General features: G+C 44.7%; 1 protein-coding gene across 2 annotated transcripts in view; it reads right to left on the reverse strand.

Moving 5' to 3' along the window:
* Positions 1–920: 920 nt before the first annotated feature.
* Positions 921–22,870, reverse strand: part of LOC310853533 (serine/threonine-protein kinase WNK1-like) — a 144,658-nt gene continuing 122,708 nt past the window's right edge. For both annotated transcript variants that reach the window (XM_083757915.1, XM_083757914.1), the window contains 10 exons: positions 22,110–22,186; positions 19,901–20,149; positions 18,326–18,597; positions 17,921–17,996; positions 14,980–15,109; positions 13,764–13,964; positions 7,454–7,495; positions 3,420–3,598; positions 2,318–2,374; positions 921–1,991 (listed from right to left, as the gene is read on the reverse strand). In XM_083757915.1, coding sequence (XP_083614041.1) covers positions 1,605–1,991; positions 2,318–2,374; positions 3,420–3,598; positions 7,454–7,495; positions 13,764–13,964; positions 14,980–15,109; positions 17,921–17,996; positions 18,326–18,597; positions 19,901–20,149; positions 22,110–22,186 — 1,670 coding nt within the window. In that variant the 3' untranslated portion in view covers positions 921–1,604. The remainder of the gene's footprint in view (positions 1,992–2,317; positions 2,375–3,419; positions 3,599–7,453; positions 7,496–13,763; positions 13,965–14,979; positions 15,110–17,920; positions 17,997–18,325; positions 18,598–19,900; positions 20,150–22,109; positions 22,187–22,870) is intronic.

A 22,870-nucleotide genomic window follows, 5' to 3' on the forward strand; every position in this document is an offset into this window, starting at 1 on the left:
AGGGTTGTTCATCTTCTTATCAGTCCTGAAACACTCCAAGCCTCCTTTACATTAGCGACCCTGGTTTACAAACCAGTTCACCTCCATCACAAACGATGTACAATCAAACAAAGAAATTACAAAAAATACAAACCCAATGATGTTACGAGACATTCTGCTCGTGTAACATTTGAACAACACATTTCTGGCAAATATGTTTTATGAACTGACTGCTCTCCACCCTACCATCTTCACACTCTACTACTCACCTAATAGCACAGCTTTTGTGTGCCGATATTGTGCTCAACTGGGGAGGCCAATTTGCTCAGTTGGAAGATAAGAGTGCTCCAGACTGTTGGTGTGCTGACTTTACAACGCTTCAAGTTGAATCTGGATCAACTTAAAAGGCACAAAAGACACATTTTCTTTGTAGCCTCGCTTTTTTTAAGGTCTTAGGTAACTTTCTTTTTAAATATAAAGCTTTCTATAACGCTGACCTTTTAATCCTATTCAGTTGAACCTTAAAGGATGTTCTATTGTTTCCAACAGTGTTGACTGAGAGCTTATAGCGCGTTTGTAGCACTTGAGAGAAAAAGACATTCCAACTCCTAGTTAAGCTCTCCATGCATTGAACTGGGTTTCAGTCGCTGCTTAGTAACTGCAGCGGTACTACAACGCCCAGCATGGCTCACATGCATCTGTTCAGCACTGCTAGATATAAGGCTAGCGGACCAGTGGACAAAGACACTGGGGCTCTTCCAATAACCCATTCTGAACGGGCACCCATTTTGGTGTCAGCATCATGTCATGCTTTAGCTATTGAAAAATAGCAGACCTACAAGCTCGTATCGCGCCACCGAGTGGCGCGATACGAGCTTGTAGGTCTGCTATTTTTGAAAAATCGAAGAGCGACTGACATTTTTAGAATCTGATCTCAGGTCAGAATGGGTTCATCAGACCAGTGTGTGTCCGGCGGAAACCTCGTATGAATCTGATCTCAGGTCAGAATGGGATAACCACTTGTCATTCTTACATTCTCACATCCCTCCATTCTTGCTGCAATAGCACTTTTTTTGTTGCATCCCTCCAAGCAGAAATGGGTTTGATTAAATGGCGAGCACACAATGGCACAAAGTGAACCCCAAGGAAGCCCATGAATCATCATCTCACACACCAAACCCTGTCAAACCCTCTTTGGCCTTTTTGGAACGTCCAAAACGCTCCATTCTCCTTCAGCAGTTTTTCTTTTTCTTTTTCCGGCTGTGAAAACCACAGTCAAGTCTTGCAATTACAGGAGTGTAAGTGTGTGTGTGTGTACTGTTCAATCTGTTGGTGTATGTGTGAGTGTGTGTGGCGATCCTCCAGTGCTAACACACACACACACACACACACACACACACACACACACACACACACACACACACACACACACACACACACACACACACACACACACACACACACACACACACACACACACACACAATGACAGAAGCAGAGGTGATGAGGAGACACACTGATCTCCTTGTTCCTTAAAAACGGGTCATGTCCTTTCCCATGTCCCTGCACGCTTCCACACACCACTTCTCTGTTCCATTCCAGGCAGGCAGCGGACTGGACAGCCGCTATGTGGTCCTGAGGTCTGGCTTCCCGGGGCTGCTGACGGACTTCTGCAGCGTGCCGGTCAGGTGGAAAGCCTGGAGCGGAGCGCCTGGGACCTGGCCTCCCGCCCCGCTGATCTTTGTGCCTGCGTAGGTGGGGCTCAGGGGCTGAGAGGCGCTGGTCAGCGGGGACTCTGGTCGCGCCGGGACCTGGTGGGTGGGGTTGGCGGGGCCGCACCACTGGACCCCTGACCAGCGCTGGGCCAGCGGGGGGCTGGAGGAGGAGGCGGGGTCGACCAAAGACCCCTTGCGGCCGCCGGAGGTTAGAGACGAGGAGGAGACACCGGCCGCGCTGCCGGGACACAGCTGGCCCGCCGAATACTTCCTGCCTGGATTGGCTGATTGGACCACCTGGAGGGGGAGAGAGAGAGAGAGAGACCAATGAAATCTAAGTGTGTGTGTGTGTGTAGTAGATACCTTTATTAATCATGCAGGGGAATTTCAGTCACCCAGAGGCAGCGCAGCAGTTAAGACTTGGTACAGTTAAGGTACAGAGTACGTAAAGTACTGTCGTATAGAGAAATACAAAGGCAAGAAAAACCATCAATACAGAACAGCAGTATTCAACACCTACCTATTCAACTGTCCTGCACTATGAGTGGAAAAAGGTTAGTGTGTGTGTGTGTGTGTGTGTGTGTGTGTGTGTGTGTGTGTGTGTGTGTGTGTGTGTGTCTAACCTCGTAGCTGTGTCCCTGGGGCTGCGTCTGTGGCAGCTGTTTGGCACTTCTCTTGCCCTGGAATAATTTCACGATTGTTTAACATAGTCATCGGCGGCCATACCATTTTGTGCATGTATGCAAACACAAAAACACACTTTTCCCTGCATTAAACCTTTACAACTTTCTGATTGGTCAACTAACTTGACACGAGTGTAAGCAAACATCGATATATACACGTACGTATATGCGGTAGTGCACTGGTTGTTTCTGCACATCGGAGGGACGTGGAAGGGAACGCTGTGCCTCCTAATGCACTTGCCCTAGCGTACGCAAAGGCTCCTATGCAAAGGCTCAACAAATGTATGTAACTTAGGTAGCATTTTATGTAGACTTATATAGCATTTTATGTAGACATATCACTATATAGTATATATGCATAGGTTCATTATATAGATATTCCACTGTTACGTTTCTTAGCTTACGTATGATTCATGATAACTACTTTTTTTATGCATGTGATGTATTGCCATGCTTTTCGTTCTTGCTTAATGTAAGTGGCTCTGGATTAAGAGCGTCTGCTAAATGCCTATTTTGTAAATTGTCTAATGCACCACCACCCACCCTCGTACAGTATAAACCATTATGTCAAACAAGGGACTAAATTATTTTCGATCCTATGCCACCAAAATGTGGAACGCCCTACCAACAGTCATTAAGACATGTGAATCCCTTGACTCCTTCAAAACCGCTCTCAAAGGGCACTTACGGACGGCTGCCATTCCTTTTCCCTCACTGTATATGTATATTTTCCCTTTTTACCTCCATTATGATGAATTCCTGTTATGTTCTTTGACTATATAGAAGTGTCTATTTGTACGTCTCTAAATGTTTTGATGAATTGAACATGGTGGACCCTCTTGTAAACAAGTTTAAAGCTTAATTGGGTCGTCCACTCACAGTGGAACAGTCAATACAAACAGTCTTTGTATTGAGTTTGTGCTTGAAATGTACTGTAATTCTGCAAACTGTTAATAAATATTTCAATCAATCAATCAATCAATGTCTGTGGAAGCAGGAGGTCTTCATAGCTCGCTGACCCTAGAACAGCTGTGCGTCTCACCTGCGAGAGGTTCATGGCGTCTCGTGCCCAGTTGTCCACCAGTTTGTGCAGGTCGTCGGTGAAGGTCCCTTTCCTGGGGTGGGGGGGCGGGGCTGACGCACTGGTGGACAGAGACTGGGAACCCACATGATGACCACCTGACACACTCAGGGCGCCCACTGCAGTGGTGCTGGTAGTCCCTGGAGAGAGAGAGAGGGGGGGGGGGGGGGGGGGGGAGAGAGAGAGAGTGAGAGAGGGTGAGAGGGTGAGAGAGGGAGAGAGGGTGAGAGAGGGTGAGGGGGAGAGAGAGAGGAGAGGGGGAGAGAGAGAGGGTGAGAGAGGGTGAGGGGGAGAGAGAGAGGAGAGAGAGGGTGAGAGAGGGAGAGAGAGAGAGGGGGGTGGAGGGAGAAAGAGTGAGAGAGGGTGAGAGAGGGAGAGAGAGAGAGGGGGGGGAGGGAGAGAGAGTGAGAGAGGGTGAGAGAGGGAGAGGGGGGGAGGGAGAGAGAGTGAGAGAGGGAGAGAGGGTGAGAGAGGGAGAGGGGGAGAGAGAGAGGGTGAGAGAGGGTGAGGGGGAGAGAGAGAGGAGAGGGGGAGAGAGAGAGGGTGAGAGAGGGTGAGGGGGAGAGAGAGAGGAGAGAGAGGGTGAGAGAGGGAGAGAGAGAGAGGGGGGTGGAGGGAGAAAGAGTGAGAGAGGGTGAGAGAGGGAGAGAGAGAGAGGGGGGGGAGGGAGAGAGAGTGAGAGAGGGAGAGGGGGAGAGAGAGAGGGTGAGAGAGGGTGAGGGGGAGAGAGAGAGGAGAGGGGGAGAGAGAGAGGGTGAGAGAGGGAGAGAGAGAGAGGGGGGGGGGAGGGAGAGAGAGTGAGAGAGGGTGAGAGAGAGGAGTGAGCGAGAGAGAGAGAGAGAGAGAGAGAGAGAGAGAGAGAGAGAGCGAGCGAGATGGAGAAAGAATGATTACAAATACGAAAACAGATTCATATTTGAATGAACCTTTTAGTTTATTATGATCAATTATGCTACTGGATCTCAAACTGGGGACCCGCTGGGACCCCCGTCGAGGACCCTTTGGGGGTCCCCAGACCCCACTTTGAGAACCACTGCCTCATGCTGTGTACTGTAAACATGATGCCTCTGTCCCACAAAGCAAAGCAGCAGTACTGGGTAGTCATTTATAATGACATTTAGCAGCATTTAATGCATATTACTTCACTCAATATTAATCCCACATTCTTCGTGTCACAGTCAGAGCATGGTTTAACCCATTCTGACCGGGCACCCATTTTGGTGTCGGCGTCATGCTTTAGCTATTGAAAAATAGCAGATCTACAAGCTCATATCGCGCCACCGAGTGGCGCGATACGAGCTTGTAGGTCTGCTATTTTTTGAAAAATCGAAGAACGACTGACATTTTTAGAATCTGATCTCAGGTCAGAATGGGTTAATCAGACCAGTGTGTGTCCAGTGGAAACCTCGTATGAATCTGATCTCAGGTCAGAATGGCTTAAAACACGTGACATCGTTACTGCAGTTTGCCTTTGCAGGGCAGATGAGATGATGCACATTCCAAACTGTGGCGTGTGTTGTTGACTCGAAACTGCAGTTCATTCTCTGGCCATTAGATGGAGCTGTGCTCTTCTCCAAACAGCCATGCTGACCTGCTGACTGTTTTCAGTCTCTTCCACTGATTCTCTAATTGGCATCCAGTCCTTGAGGGGGTCCCCAGGGGTCCCCATCAAAATGTGTTCATAAAACAACATCAGAAAGCACTGGTGACACGCCGTGAGCGTGTCACCATGCTATTTAAAAAAAAAAGGGTTAGAATAATCTTGAAAAGAATGTGGAATAAAAATTACAACTCAAATCTTCTCTTACGGGGGTCCCTCCATTGGCTCATAATATTTTCATATGGGGGTCGGTGGCCAAATACACAGAATTACTGGTGATTCTCAACCTTTTGAATTTCAAGGACCCCCATTTTGACAGGCATCAAGCCATGTACACCCATTTAATACCTTAATACCTTAAAAAAATAAGAAAAAGGTCCATAAAGTCCTTAAATTGTCATCTGGGCCTGGGACCCTCCCCCCCCCCCCAGGTTGAGAGCCACTGATTTATAAATCAGTTGTTCTCAAACATGTTCGTGCCTTTAGAGGTTCTATTCTGTTCTAAAACATATAGTCAGGTGGTAAGTTTATAACAGATATTTTGACACTTCGGAGAACTGTGGCAATGTGTTAACACTCATTATTTAAATGTTAGATCTTGTTAGATAAACGTACATGTAATTAAGCCTCTGTAAACTATACACTGCTGTTATAAGCTACGTTCTGCTGTGTCATGGTAAATAAAATGGAGGAAAATAAAAGTGTGTTTGTGTGTGTGTGTGTGGGGGGGGGGGGGGGGGGAGTCCAAGTCGTGACTGTGTGCAGCAGCATGGAATTCTGGGAAATGTAGTCCAGACAGCAAGCCATGCTAAGGAAAGGGAGGGGGGGCGAGCCAATATCATGGGTATTATGGTGTGTGAGTGTGTGTGCGCGTATGAGTGTATGCATGCCCGCGCGTGCGTGCATGCGTGTGTGTGTAGGCTGCTACTGTATGTATATGTATGTTCATTGTTTATAACCCATTCTGACCCGGCACCCATTTTGGTGTTAGCATCATGTTATGCTTTAGCTATTGAAAAATAGCAGATCTACAAGCTCATATCGCGCCACCGAGTGGCGCGATACGAGCTTGTAGGTCTGCTATTTTTTGAAAAATCGAAGAACGACTGACATTTTTAGAATCTGATCTCAGGTCAGAATGGGTTCATCAGACCCAGTGTGTGTCCAGTGGAAACCTCGTATGAATCTGATCTCAGTTCAGAATGGGATAAAGAATATCGTTGCTGTCGGGAGGAAACCACCTAACTCCATTTTTGCATTTTTTTTTGGATCTCTTAACTCCAATGGACCCTCAAACTGTCTGCTAAAGCAGCTAACTCCACCACATCTCCACCTCTCATGCAAGTAATTGACAGTATATAGTCAATATTGATGAGGCAGTATTCCATGGTTTTAAAAACATAAGATTTTATGAAAAAATTAACATTTTGGAGTTGGTTTCTCCCCGACAGCAGAGATATGTGGAATTTTATGGGAATGTTTGGACAAACCTGATTTCAATTCAGTCAGGGATTTCAAATAGTTATTTTGTATTAGATAATACGTTAAGAACAAAGAATTGAATATAAGATATATAAATATTGTTGAAACATAATGTATAGTTCTGCTTGGTTTCAGTTAACCCATTCTGACCGGACACCCATTTTGGTGTTAGCATGTTATGCTTTATCTATTGAAAAATAGCAGATCTACAAGCTCATATCGCGCCACCGAGTGGCGCGATATGAGCTTGTAGGTCTGCTATTTTTGAAAAATCGAAGACACTTTTAGAATCTGATCTCAGGTCAGAATGGATTAATAATGAAACTGTCAGGATGTAATAGACATTTTTAGAATCTGATCTCAGGTCAGAATGGGTTAACAGAGTACATCTGCTGTTCTGGAAGTCGTTTTGGTAACGCTGCTAAGGACATACAGTAGATATTAATCATATTATATATAACGATCGCAGCGATGTATCAACGTGCTAACCATAAGCCACACCGCCTGGTGCACGTATGTCCACTGAGGCAGGAGAGCTATCCATACATTAAAATCATCATGGCCCAGATGACTTATGTGCTTTGCTTTGTTACAAAACAAATGCCAGACATAATATGGCGGCATCTTTGACATACCATCCAGTGGCCATTGTCTACATACATTATGTCTCTTGGTAACAACACACCAACCACAAGTAACTGAACTGAATTGACCTCAAACCTGACAAGGGGTCAGAGTCTAAATAAAAGGAGGTTGATGGGGCAGCAGGACATATAGGAGTTATACTTAGTTGTGTAACCAAGTATAAATCGGGTATTAGGGTGGTGGAGGTAAGTGGCAGGATGGATTGAGGGACAGAGAGAGAGAGAGGGATGGATGGATGGTTGAAAAGGCCAAAAAGAGAGATAGTTACTACAGAGCTGGTTGCAGGGGCAGACCTTTTTCACCATCTTCCCTGTTGATTGTACGATTTACGGAGAGAGTCAGAGTTAAAGCCCCCCACAAACCCCATCAAGCATACACAATGCATCCTGGGACTATGAGTTCTTTAACGTACACAAACAAACAGTAACGCAGGGTTGGGTCACTCACATTGACACACAGCAAAATTCGTATTGGCCTTCAACGGAGCATGTGACTAAAGATGGCTGCCTTCCAGGGGGGTGGGGCATGTCACATCACAAGCCTGCTAACCTTATGGACCCCAAAATATATTTTATTTTTGTTTACGTGTGTGTTTGTGTCCCCGAACTAACCTCACAAACTGCTGAAGCTGGACCGATCAGCACTAGATTTTGTATGCATGCTCACAGTAGTCCACATTCATGCTTTATACTTTTAGAAATATTATATAATATATTAAAAAGCAAGGCTTTTGCACACCTACAAGCGACGGGTGCGTAGTAGGACAACCAGGCTATCTTATATTATCTTTATGAAGATAATATAGATAGCCTGATGAAGGCTGTATAGGCCGATAACATTGCTGGTTCCCTATAAAGCCGTTTCACTGCATTTGAAGACAGTGTGTGGGAGTCCCTTCTTTTTCAGAAATATTTAACTTAAAATGTAATGTTTGCGTAAAAAAAAAAAAGACCATCGACATGAAATTTAGGACATTATGTGTTAGGATTCCCAATGTATGAATGAATGGACCACTCTAACGCGCTTTGAGTAGGCACGTAGTGCATAGAAAATCACTATAAAGATGGAATCCATTATTATTAGGATTCATTTGGGTTGTAATTATACTTGTATAAATACATGCTGAATCCACTGCTTGGGTGACCAAACCCTGGTTCTGAGATGTTTCTGAGGTCCTCTGTACAGCTCATGTGGGCCACAGCAGAACTGGGTCGCAAGTAATTAGAAGTTCGCAACAGTAATTATAATTATATTAATTAAAATCCCACTTTAACCCATTCTGAACGGGAACCCATTTTGGTGTTAGCATCACGTTATGCTTTAGCTATTTAAAAATAGCAGATCTACAAGCTCATATCGCGCCACCGAGTGGCGCGATACGAGCTTGTAGGTCTGCTATTTTTTTTTTAATCGGAAGAACGACTGACATTTTTTATAATCTGATCTCAGGTCAGAATGGGTTCATCAGACCAGTGTGTGTCCGGTGGAAACCTCGTATGAATCTGATCTCAGGTCAGAATGGGTTAAAAAGGTAGCCTTCATGATTTGATTAATTTTCAACGGATAGAAAAACAAGTTTAATACTAATGGCCTGATAACATCAGAAACAGTCAAGAGTGACATTAATGCAGCTCCTTGTGGAACCAGAAACTTGCTGACAAGTGTATAATTAAATTAAATTACAACATGACTGCAAAGTGCAAACCATGATACAAACTCCATTCCATGTCTCACTATTCGGTATGTGACTGTTTTTGAGCGGTGCAACCACTACTATAGACAGCTATGTGTGTCCCTGAGCGGTGCAACCACTACTACAGACAGCTATGTGTGTCCCTGAGTGGTGCAACCACTACTACAGACCGCTATGTGTGTCCCTGAGCGGTGCAACCACTACTACAGACCGCTATGTGTGTCCCTGAGCGGTGCAACCACTACTACAGACAGCTATGTGTGTCCCTGAGTGGTGCAACCACTACTACAGACGGCTATGTGTGTGGCTGTGTCCCTAACCACTACTATAGACCGCTATGTGTGTGGCTGTGTCCCTAACCACTACTATAGACAGCTATGTGTGTGGCTGTGTCCCTAACCACTACTACAGACCGCTATGTGTGTGGCTGTGTCCCTAACCACTACTATAGACAGCTATGTGTGTGGCTGTGTCCCTAACCACTACTACAGACCGCTATGTGTGTGGCTGTGTCCCTAACCACTACTATAGACCGCTATGTGTGTGGCTGTGTCCCTAACCACTACTATAGACCGCTATGTGTGTGGCTGTGTCCCTAACCACTACTATAGACCGCTATGTGTGTGGCTGTGTCCCTAACCACTACTATAGACCGCTATGTGTGTGGCTGTGTCCCTAACCACTACTATAGACCGCTATGTGTGTGGCTGTGTCCCTAACCACTACTACAGACCGCTATGTGTGTCCCTGAGCGGTGCAACCACTACTACAGACAGCTATGTGTGTCCCTGAGCGGTGCAACCACTACTATAGACCGCTATGTGTGTGGCTGTGTCCCTAACCACTACTATAGACAGCTATGTGTGTGGCTGTGTCCCTAACCACTACTATAGACAGCTATGTGTGTGGCTGTGTCCCTAACCACTACTATAGACAGCTATGTGTGTGGCTGTGTCCCTAACCACTACTATAGACAGCTATGTGTGTGGCTGTGTCCCTAACCACTACTATAGACAGCTATGTGTGTCCCTGAGCGGTGCAACCACTACTATAGACAGCTATGTGTGTGGCTGTGTCCCTAACCACTACTATAGACAGCTATGTGTGTGGCTGTGTCCCTAACCACTACTATAGACCGCTATGTGTGTGGCTGTGTCCCTAACCACTACTATAGACAGCTATGTGTGTGGCTGTGTCCCTAACCACTACTATAGACAGCTATGTGTGTGGCTGTGTCCCTAACCACTACTATAGACAGCTATGTGTGTCCCTGAGCGGTGCAACCACTACTATAGACAGCTATGTGTGTGGCTGTGTCCCTAACCACTACTACAGACAGCTATGTGTGTCCCTGAGCGGTGCAACCACTACTATAGAAAGCTATGTGTGTGGCTGTGTCCCTGGCTGTGTCCCAGCATGAAAATAGCGTTATAGCGTTTGTTCACCACCAAGTGTCACTGTTGCACAGCCTAGCACACAGACACACACAGGCCAGGGAGGAGGGATTGTACAGTACAGTACAGTACAGTACAGTACAGTACAGTACAGTACAGTACAGTACAGTACAGTACAGTACAGTACAGTACAGTACAGTACAGTACAGTACAGTACAGTACCACTCACTTCAGACGGGTCTGATTATTATAATTTTTAATCTCTTTCTGCTTTGTGTTTTTGTACTATTTATTTAAATGTCTTTTCTCATAACAGGTGTGAGTTATATAGGAGTTTGAATTGTTGAACTTGTTTGTAATCTCAACAGCATTGCAAATTAGGCTAAAACCCCAATGTTCTTTTCGAGAAATAAAAGGTTTCAATGAAACCAACCCTGCCTCACGACTGACTGCACCCAATTTCGATTTATATTCTGGGGCAGAGCAGCATTGTACCAAATAGAGTTATGAGACCGAGCTAAAATGATACGAATGAGCTTCCTCCCCAATGCAACTGCTCTCAACACACTCAAAGCAGAGTTAATGAGTTAATCGATCTCTACAAAATCCGTGATGCCGAATTGTTTGTACTTTGATTGGGAATCTACCCATTGCTACCCATTCCCTCCCGTTACCATAGGCGGTAACGCGAGGCTAGTGCCGCTCGAACTATTATTATGGATAGCGCGACCTCGAATTAATGTTTAACTATACACACCATGGGAGCCACCGGAGGCTAACGATGGATGCTAAAACGGTCACAGACATGCGCAGAGCAAGTTCAGTCAGGAAACCTCCGTTGTTGCCTCCAGTTGCTGCCGGCGTTAATTGGGCCGTTAATTGGGCCTCAGCATTAAGTTCTCACTCACATGGTTCACTCAGCCAATCACACACTCACTCCATCTTCATACTGGCTATTTAAACTGGAAGGGTTTGCACCCCTCCTCCTTCTCCTGCTTGCTTGCTTGCTGCTGCCGATTCTGCTGCGCTGCCGTATGCTAAAGTTTTGCTGCTCACCCTCCTCCACCACAGCTACCGCCTGTCTCACCCTCCTCCACCACAGCTACCGCCTGTCTCACCCTCCTCCACCACAGCTACCGCCTGTCTCACCCTCCTCCACCACAGCTACCGCCTGTCTCACCCTCCTCCACCACAGCTACCGCAGCCTGTCCTTTTGGACGTGCTGTTTAGGTACGGGAGATTCGGAGTCCCTATGGTTGGGACTGATGCGCTTGATCGGAGTACCTAAACTCATTGCCAAACCATAATAAATGGCATCACGGGTGTGCCACAGGGGGACACCCATTAGAGAGACAGAGGGATTGGGTTTGTCATAATCTCCAAACGGCTATGGACTAGTTTTAATAATGTATAAGACTTATATAAGTTAATTTAAATGTTCAGTTCATCAGTCTGGTTCATGTACACACAGTGTCATACACTGCATGAAGCCGTTGGTTTCACATGGAGCTCTGAGACCCAGCTGTCTCTCGCCTCGGGAGATAAGGGATGGAAGGTTAGGGAGGAAGGAAAGGAGCCAGGAGAGGAGAGGAGAGGAGGGGTTGAGCTGCAGAGGGCTCAGAAGCACCTTCTATCTGGGTTGTGTAACCATGGCAACGTGTCATATTATGGTATGTGTAATGACATGTAATAGATGCCTGTAATGGTAACTGATCAGAGATCAGCCAAGGCTAATCACTAGACAGAATTAAGGCATTTAGACCAGAGGCCAATTCTACAAAGACCTTTCTGAATCATTAGTTAAACCTTTTCGTAATTCAAAATCATTGAAGTTTAAAAAAAAAAAAATCAAAAATATGTACAAGCTCGTAGCGCGCTGCAAGCTTTTATGTATATTTGCTATTTTTGAATAGCCAACGCTCGGATGCTTCCCCCGGCTTTAATGGCTTAATTTCCATGTACTTACACATACCTAATAATATCCAGCACTTAATGCAGAATATTTTATAACAGTAAAACATTTTAATATAAACTACATCTAAGTAAAAACAAACAAAACAATGAATAAAGGAATAACCAGTGAGTCATAAATTACAGAAATAAACAATGAGTATAAAATTAATCTATAGGTGTGGTGATGGGAGGTTAGAACACTTCTCATGGTGAGGGTGGGGTGCTAGTGTGCAGTGAGGGAATGTTTGATTCTATTATGATGTGGTGATGATGAGTTGACAGAGGAGCTAGCGTGACGCTAACGTGGTCTGATGTGTGGCAGAATGAGGGAATACAGTCTAAAAGGGAAGAGGAAGAAAATGGAAAGGAAAAAAATTACACAGTAGGAAAGTAGAAAAGTTTGAAAACAAAACAAAGAAGGAGTAAAGTAATAAAAAATTTGATTGATGGATGGATGGAGCTGGTTGTTCTATATAAGAAGAAAATGAAGACAATGAGACTTAACCCATTCTGACCGGGCACCCATTTTGGTGTCAGCATCATGTTATGCTTTAGCTATTTAAAAATAGCAGATCTACAAGCTCATAGCGCGCCACCGAGTGGCGCGCTACGAGCTTGTAGGTCTGCTATTTTTTGAAAAATCGAAGAACGACTGACATTTTTAGAATCTGATCTCAGGTCAGAATGGGTTCATCAGACCAGTGTGTGTCCGGCGGAAACCCTCGTATGAATCTGATCTCAGGTCAGAATGGGTTAATGGAGAGAAGGAGAACAAAGCGGGAGTAAAGAAAAGATCCATAGACAGAACAAAAGAAAGGGAAGGAATTAAGCGTTACACACGAGAATAGAACACAAAGAAGAGATGGGGGAAGGAATTAAGCGTTACACACAAAGAGCCAAGCAGGGCGTACTGAGGAAGCGTGTCCTCCTTCCTGTCGGCTTGCACGGCAGACGCTCCGAACCCCAGCTGAACCCTACACAGCCTGGAGTGGAGAGGACAGGAGAGGAGAGAGGAGAAAAACAGGGAAAGAGAGACAGACAGACAACGGCAAGCGGAGAATGGCAATAAGAGAAGAGACATAGATAGTAGAGGAACAGATTACAACAGTCGGCGTCGCACAGACAGACAGGCAGACAGAGACAGAGAGAGATGGATAAACAGATCCAAATAGAATCAGAGTAGTGTTTAAACCGGCAGACAGTTTCCTCTTTATTAGTTTACATGCACATCTGTATTTACGTGTGTGTGTGTGTGTGTGTGTGTGTGTGTGCGTGCGTGCGTGCGTAGAATTGTTTACATGCACATGTTTTTACATGCACCTGTATTTTGGAGATTTACACCAGCTGAGCTCAACACGGAGAACACATCGTAAATACAGGAATGCATTCATCTGTTTTGCAGCACAATTAAAAAAGACCATATTGTGCACACGTAGATTACTACTATATTTAGTTAACTTTCTCTTCAGTCTCTTGACTCTCTTCAGTCCCCCCTGTGGCCCCAGTGGGAGCCGGGGACTCGCCGTGGTCAGCCTTACCTGTAGTGGGAGCGCCCAGGCTGGGCACGGAGAGCCCGGCGTCGCTGGTGTAGGCCGAGCCCAGGTTGTCCCCGGAGGAGGGACAAGGTTTCAGGGGCTGGAGCAGAGAGCTGCTCCCTGAATGGGCTAGCCCCGCTGGGGCCAACAGAGTGGTCTGGCCGGGGTACATGGAGGGGACGCTCTGAGCGGATATCGTACTGCCTGGAGAGGAGAAGAGGGTAGGAGACGAGGGAAGAGGACAGAAGGTGAGGGGAGAAGGGGAGAGGAGGGTGGAGGCTTAACCCATTCTGAACGGGCACCCATTTTGGTGTCAGCATCATGTTATGCTTTAGCTATTGAAAAATAGCAGATCTACAAGCTCATATCGCGCCACCGAGTGGCGCGATACGAGCTTGTAGGTCTGCTATTTTTGAAAAATCGAAGACACTTTTAGAATCTGATCTCAGGTCAGAATGGATTAATAATGAAACTGTCAGGATGTAATAGACATTTTTAGAATCTGATCTCAGGTCAGAATGGGTTAACACTAGCACGTCGGAGCAGTCTTTCTGACCGATTTTGCATGTTGTGAGTAGCCTACATGTTGTATACACATGAGGAATTAGTTGTAACATTTAGAAGAAGAATTTATTTATAAGAGAGGGAAAAAAAGAAAGATGTGCGTGCAGGCCGGCAGAAGTGAATTCAGTTCCGCGTCGCTTGCAGAAAAAGTTTACGGGCAGAACTGTTCTTTTGACTGACACAACATTTAGAGGTTCTGTAGGTCTATCTCGTTGGAATGATTTAGAATCGTAATTTTTATTTAGAATCGCATCGGCAAGAATTCTTGCTCCATGGAAAGGAAATGTCAGTCGGTCTAACCGAGCATTCAATAACATCCCTCATCATGGATAATAAATAATCATTGTATTCCTATTCCTATTATCTTATCAAAATAGTAAACCAATTCCAAGTTAACCAGCCAAACATATATGATTTAATTAGTTGGAAATGGAACGCAGGCTTGAACAATGCCGTCTCCAGCTGTCGGGAGGTGTGAAGATCATTAGACGAGTGGGGGAGAGAGTGGCCAAACAAATCGCACGAAAAACACGGTCATCCTGACCTTTCAGCCGACTGAGTAGGAGTGAATTTATTTCAGACATGCTAGGTGTTAAATCAAGTAAAAGAAAGACAGGACAGAGCTTCAAGGTCATAGGCTAAGGGGTCAGGGTACCTGGCTGTTGAGGACTCTTGCTGGTTTGTGTAGAACTGGTTCTTGAGGACTTGGAGGACTTGCTCTTGGTGGGTCGTCTCCTCCGATTGGCTAACACAATCATTGGAGGAACAACTGCCACGGGAGGAACCTGAAGACAGGGTCAGAGGTCCAAGGTCATACTACTAGTACGTACTGTCCTGCCAATAAGGGCCCAGAACGGTTGGGCAACGTGGAAGCCAGTGGTCAAAACTGGAACTGCAGGCGGGCCGGGCCCAGGTTCAATTCATGGATGAATTTCGTGACGTAGAGGTACCACAAGAACAGCGCGAGGGGCACTATCACAGGACCCAACCAATCAGATCAACGCTCGAGGGGTACTACCCGGAAGACTTCGTCAGTCTTCCGGGTCCTTCAAAACACCACTGAGCAACTTCTATTTAATTTAATAGCGGTGGGGGGGGGGGGGGGGGGGGTCTCTAGATATATTATAACTCTATGCCTCCCAACAGCCCACGCAGTTAAAGGTCACCCCCCAAGTCAAGCAACGAATATGTAGCACCTATTACTTACCAGTGTAGAATTGGATCCAAGAAAGCACCAACGGAACTCCTACCACACACACAGGTTAGGGTTAGGGTTAGGGCAAGGTAAATAAAAGGAAGGTACAGATATTTTTTCCCCGCTATCCAGCAATTCCAGCCGGCAGATTCGTCGCATTGGGACACTGGGAGGAAAACTGCAGCCGAGAGTTCGGTGGAATACATTGGACTCAATGAGAGCCAGGTGGACCAGCTTATAAACAAACTGCGACCTTTGTAAAAAATACTCGGCCCAGGAAAGTAAAAGAAGACACATTGTTTCCTGCTGTGTTTCTTTTGGATGTGTACACTGTATAATTATAACAACCTGTGATATGTCTTCCTTTATATTCCTGAACCGATTAACTGACAACGGACACGATCGTTCAGATATAGCATTTGTTCACAAGCTGGTCCAGCCGGCTCTCATTGACTCCAATGTATTTGTCACCGAACTTCTGGTTCCAGTTTTGCCTCCCAAGCGTGTCAATGGATGCGTATGGACTGTCTGTACCTTCTTCCATCATAGCCTTGGGTTAGGGATAGGGTTAGTTATGCCTTCTTCTATCAGAGCCTTGGGTTAGGGATACTAGAGTTAGTTATAATGGGCATAGGCGGAGCTTGAACTTGACGCCTGGGGGTGCGACTGCTTGGCCAACGACACCTTTTTGACCTTTATTTTATTATTTTAGCGTTTTTATAATGCCCTAACCCCTAAAAATGAGTTATTTAGGTAGTACAGCAGCTCACACACATACACACATGCACTACAGCCATACAGCGAGTCATCATATCATGATAAGAGAGATGATTACAAACTACAGTCAGAAGCCAGAAGTTAAGTTAAAAAAAAAAACCCTGAACCCCCTCAAGCTCCGCCCATGATAATGGGGCCAGGCGGACAAAGATAACGTCGTCGGCATAATGGGCCGTCCGAATAATGACATGGTGACACCGATCAGATGAAACAAGGCGATCTACAAGCTCACAACGCATCGCTCTACCCTCCCTCGACAGCCCATTCATGAAACACTAAAGTCACATCGGATTGTATTAAATGAAAATAAACAGACCAGTATTGCAATATTGCATTGAAAAATCCATTTCCAATGATAACAATTAATACAGGTATTATATAGCACTTATAGCATTTTAAGTTGTTTGCGGCTGCATAGCTTTTACACATATGCATCCCATAGCCCGGAGGGGCGGACATGTACCCCACAGCAACAACTTATTTTACCTTCGTGCGCACGCACGCACACACACACACACACACACACACACACACTAAGCAAAAGTACTGGTTTACTTAACTGAGTAAAAAGTAACTTAGCTGAGGGAAAATACTTAAAAGTAACAAAAGTGAGTAAAAAGTAACTAAAGTGAGTAAAATGTAGCAACCAGAGATTCAGCAACAGTTTCTGCAACAGTTTCCCCGCCATAAAACGTAGCCTATGTTAATTGTCATAAAACGTAGCCTATGTTAATTGTCATAAAACGTAGCCTATGTTAATTGCCATAAAACGTAGCCTATGTTAATTGTCATAAAACGTAGCCTATGTTAATTGTCATAAAACGTAGCCTATGTTAATTGCCATAAAACGTAGCCTATGTTAATTGTCATAAAACGTAGCCTATGTTAATTGTCATAAAACGTAGCCTATGTTAATTGTCATAAAACGTAGCCTATGTTAATTGTCATAAAACGTAGCCTATGTTAATTGTCATAAAACGTAGCCTATGTTAATTGTCATAAAACGTAGCCTATGTTAATTGTCATAAAACGTAGCCTATGTTAATTGTCATAAAACGTAGCCTATGTTAATTGTCATAAAACGTAGCCTATGTTAATTGTCATAAAACGTAGCCTATGTTAATTGTCATAAAACGTAGCCTATGTTAATTGTCGGCAAGCGACAAGCACCAAAATAAGTAGGCTAGTTAATTCAGTTGTATAAAATGTTTTGATCCGATCTAGTGGAAAGGCTACTCACATTAGCTTCCGATGGCTATCTGGCCATAAGACTGGAGTGCGCCATCTTGATTGCACACACTTTCAGTGGCTTTAGACTCCAAATCCCAGGTGGCATTTCTGGTCAAAACAACGCTTATTGCACAGAGCCTAGCAGTCGCAGTAATGGCGCCGGCCTGTACTACTCATCAGCTAGTGAATCTTCAACAACCGATCCGACAACACACACACACACACACACACACACACACACCATTCAGTCAACATCCGGTTCCGGTGTTTTGGATCTTCAAAATAAGGGTTGAACGGGTGGATATCCTGGGATATAGTAATCATTCTTTAATTAATCCTGGCGGGGATTGTGTTCTGTCACTGAAATGACCTTTCTAGTTATTATCATAATTACCTTCCCCAGCTTGGTGAACAGACCGTCAATCTCCTCTCTCTGTTTGCTGTGCAGCGCCTGGAGCTCACGCATGTGTCTGACATGGGACGGACAGACAGACGAGAGAAATAATGAAAATAGCCCTTAAATATTCATTTAAATATGATCATCATTACGACATACAGACAGAAGTGGAATGCGGCCAAGAAGAGAAACTGCTCTGATGGACACAAGAGAAGAGGAGAGGAGAGGAGAGGAGAGGAGAGGAGAGGAGAGGAGAGGAGAGGAGAGGAGAGGAGAGGAGAGGAGAGGAGAGGAGAGGAGAGGAGAGGAGAGGAGAGGAGAGAAGAGAAGAGAAGAGAAGAGAAGAGAAGAGAAGAGAAGAGGAGAGAAGAGAAGAGGAGAGAAGAGAAGAGAAGGACCTACTTTTCTCGGAGGCGGTTCACCTCCATCTTGAAGGCCTCGTCCTCAAACTCGGAGTCGTCGTCGCTGCTGGCGGAGGAGGTGCGGTTGTTCTGACTGACGTAGGAGCTGATGCTGTTCTGACTGACGTAGGCGCTGGGTTTGTTTTTACTCTCTGCTCCAGCAGCCCCGTTAGCGGCAGCCTGGGGTGGATGCAGCTGCCCGGCCCCGGCGCTCAGCTCCTGCGCTCGGCTGACGGAGAAGCGGCCGACGCGGGCCTCCGGCTTGGTGATGACCTGGAATGAAAGAGCGACAAGCGAGCCAAAGAATGAAGGAAGGGAAGACAGGAGAACATTCACATGCAACGTGAAACCGTGATCCCATACCAGCGATTTGTTGCGTTTCTGTACCTGATGCCTCCTTTTCATTACTTTTAAACCTACCATGCACATGTCACCGTGATTTTATATATACCCCCTGCTTTTTTGTATTATGCTGGATACAATCTGCACAAGTTCCATTGTGCCATTCGTTTTGCGTAGCCGGACAACTATTCCACAATCTCTGAATGCTGTATATACAGTAGAGTCTGGAACTACTGTACATCTACTGAAAGCCAAGACGGAAGCTGTCATCCGATCGTCATTTCCATTCAAAAGTAGGTCCTAATCGACTACATCGATTAGCCCTATATGTGACCAGATTTGACTGAGAGCCTGCCATCGCGCAAATTCCAGCTTTTCACCAGAGGAGAAAAACTTTTTTTCAAAATGAGTTAAAGGTATATTCAGTCATTTCACTCAAAAAACCGTAGGTTTCGTTTTTGCCTTGGGACCCAAAGCTTTCATCCAATCAGGATAGAGAGCCAAAAACGAAACCTAAGGTTTTTTGACCCCCAGGGGTTAACTGGGGACAGGCAGGAACTCCTTATATGGTCAGCACACTCTATAGTAGAGAGGATTATCACAACAAAACAAAAAAATAAGTGTTATTTGAATTAAGTGAAATCACTGAATATACCTTTAATAGCAGCTTTTCACCAGATGAGTTAATAGCACAGGCAGACTCTTCACATACTAGTCTGAAATAAGTGCTGAAATCGACATGTAAATATGAAATAAATGCTTAAACATGTAGCTAGGTGTAATGTTAGAGACCACAGAAGTGAACCTTTCAAAAACCTTGAAAAAAAAACACAGTCCCTCAGTCAAATTTGGTCACATTATGATTTGTCATATAAGGGTGTCATATAACGGTGGTAATAATTTTATTAGCCCATTCTGGGCAGGAACCCCTTTTGGTGTTAGCATTGTGTTATGCTTTAGCTATTGAAAAATAGCAGATCTTCAAGCTCATAGCGCGCCACTCGGTGGCGCGCTACGAGCTTGAAGATCTGCTATTTTTGAAAAATCTAAGAATGTTTTATAATCTGATCTCAGGTCAGAATGGGTTAATAATGAAACTGTCAGGATGTAATAGACATTTTTTTTAAATCTGATCTCAGGTCAGAATGGGTTAGAATCGGTAAAAAAAAAAAATGTATGTGTTAAATCAACTACTTGGAAGTGTTTACACCCCTATACAGACAGGAAGCAGTACCTGGAAGCGTCCGATGACGGTGGGCTGGGGGCCGGGGGGCCGAGCGGGGGGTCCGTCCACCACGTCACTTCCTCTCAGAGGAGGCGAGGGCGGCGTCCTGGTCAGTGTGACATCACAGGGCTTCCTGTGCAGCGTGTTGTCTGGACTGGAAGGAGCCGACGAGGACGTGGAGGACGAGGACGATGAGGTAGTGGAGGATTCTGTGCACGACGGACGCTGGACTGGACACACTTCAGGCGCCAATGACACCTGACCATGGAGAGACAGGGTGAGAGAGAGAGAGAGAGAGAGAGATTAGTCACACGTGTAACACAATTAAGACAAAACACGTGTGAGCACGTCATAAGGATCCCGAAATATTGGTGCCTAGGACGTCTGGGCGAGATAAGAATATTCAGAATTTTTCCTTTTTTGGCATTTCGCTTTTCGCTTGCCGTATGCTAACGCTCAGTGCAACTACCGGTATTAGCTTGTCATTGACTCCCATGTTAGCGCGGCGGAAAGAATGACTCGTATCTCCTAATCCAGGGCGCTCTCCGCGGTGATGAATGGATCGATATGCTGGCGCTTAATTTCTGCTCCTCATCCGTCTCTCCCGCAAAATATGAACGCTTTTTGGAGCGTAAAACAGTATATTAAGATGATCGGGGATGTGAGGTCCCTTTGTAAAGTCAACTTTTTTAGGCAAGTGTTTCCTGTTTCATGGCTTTCAAAGTAAAAGCGATCAGACAACTCTGGCACTCTATAGCCTTTATTTTGAAGGCACTTCCTGTACTAAATGTGTTAAAGGAGCACTTCACTCATTTGCAACCTTATCTTCATATAATTGGTTATCATGCGAATTAGGATATTCCTGTCTTACCTGCTGTCCTAATAAATATTGGTACTCTAGCTATTGGTTGTTCATTCAAGATCTCCTCTACAGTTTTCTCCCGTGTGCCGGCACTGCCACAAAGGACTTTAGGCGTGCGTAGAGCCTCTTTGTACACAGTATCTCGCATGAATTACCCTATTGTGCTGAATATTTCCAAAGGAAATATCATTAAAAAAACGGGATCGTATTATAATCAGGGACTAGAAGACTACTTGACATTCAATGTTCTTTTTCCACAAATGAGTCGAAAAATGGGGGTCGTCTTATATTGGGCACAATACAGTATAAGGCAGCAGCATTTCTGTCTGCACACTCTTTGTCCCATTGGTGGAATGTGGACAGTTCAGCCAGAAACCTTTCCACCAAAGACAGCGGGATTCCAAGCAGCTTTTCAGCCTTTCTCTTCCTACTAAAGTAAGCATTTTGAAATATTATTGTTTGTTAAAATCTTGTCTGAAGTGTCCAAACCGTCCACAGACCTCTGAGACACAGAGGCCCCTTTTCCACCGGTTGGTTCCCAATGGGAACCGGTTCAGTTCTTTTTGGTTTTTAGTCCATGAGCCAGAGCTCCAAAATTGGAACGTTAATTATGAATTGAGTGTAGCAAAACCATACCTATATTAGATTATTATCACCATGAAATTTCCCCAATTGAGTACTTACACGAAGACAATGATTTATTGTATTACAAATTTTACATTTTAAAATATGCAAATGAGGCATTATGTAGGAAAATATGCAAAATAGTCGAAAATATGATAAAGCTACTACTGTGGAAGGGTTATCATGTATTAATTTACTTGTATTGATCCTATAAACAATTTAATATAGGGTATAGTTTTCCCACCAATTTTGGAGCTCTGGCTCATGGACTAAAATCCTAAAAGAACTGAACCGATTCCCATTGGGAACCAACCGGTGGAAAAGGGGTCAGAGTGAGACAGAAATGGTGCCATCTTATGAGCATTAGTGAAGTCCAATTATTATATGAAGATACGGCAGACACCTCTGGTACTGTAAGCTTCGTCATTACAGGGTCTGTCTATGGTCCGTTAGAACTGAAATAACACAGAATTTAGTTTGAAACAAAACCACAGAAAGCTGCGAAAAGAATTCAGCAGGGCTTCAGAACGTAACGGCAAACATTGGACACTGGAAGACGGGCCGACACTAGCAACTAAAATTAAATGGAATGGAATCTTCACTGGTGGAAAATATTCCAGCATATCCAAATACATTTTCTTGACAAAAGGTATACGACGAGGTATACGGGATGTCTTAATATAGCATCAAAATAAGTTTAACACTTTAACCCAAAGATACATTTATTATTACCTGGAATCTTCCCAGTTTGATCCCAGTAGTAGGAGGAAGAGGTGGAGGGACCGACTCTTCATCGAAAGAGAAAGGAACTGAAAGACAGACACATATTTAGACAGAAACAGACAACAGTACAGTTCCACCAACCAATACATGTGAATTTGATGCAGGGGTTAAAAAACAGCCAGTAATAAAGGTTACGCTCCTACGACTGCTTTGGAAAACAATACGGGGTATGTAAAAAATGCATAACGTGAGTGGCAAATCGAGTGGCACAGTGAGTGGCATTAGTGAGTTTAACGTCATTTAACGTTGTTTAATGCAAACCTTTCTGTTTGGTGTATGGGCTGTCAAGGCCAGAAAGTAGTTTTTTGCCATTCAGTAGGCGTCACTCTGAATGTCCCATTTCACAATGTATACAAATATTTTGAGTGTATAATACGGCTGAAGTGGTCAATGCATGTGTTGAAATAATAATAATCTACAGTAACTAAAAGCTTCTAATAATTGTAGTGTAGTAAAAGTACAATATTGTCTCTCCAAGTGGAGTAGAAGTTAACCCCCTTATGGCTATTGACGTAATTGACGTAATGAATCAAAAAAGCCATCATAACGAATAAAATTACGTAAACGTTTTATTCCCTATGATCGGGGGCTTAATGTAGCAAAATGTAGCAACCTTTAGCTTGTTTGGCTAACGGCCGATGTAATCTACCTAAAACTGGCCGAAATCCTCGCGTGCACGCTCTCGCACGCATGCGTGCGGTCTTTATGTG

The sequence above is a fragment of the Protomyctophum parallelum genome, assembly GCF_964188405.1.
Source record: "Protomyctophum parallelum genome assembly, chromosome: 22".
NCBI lineage: Eukaryota > Metazoa > Chordata > Actinopteri > Myctophiformes > Myctophidae > Protomyctophum > Protomyctophum parallelum.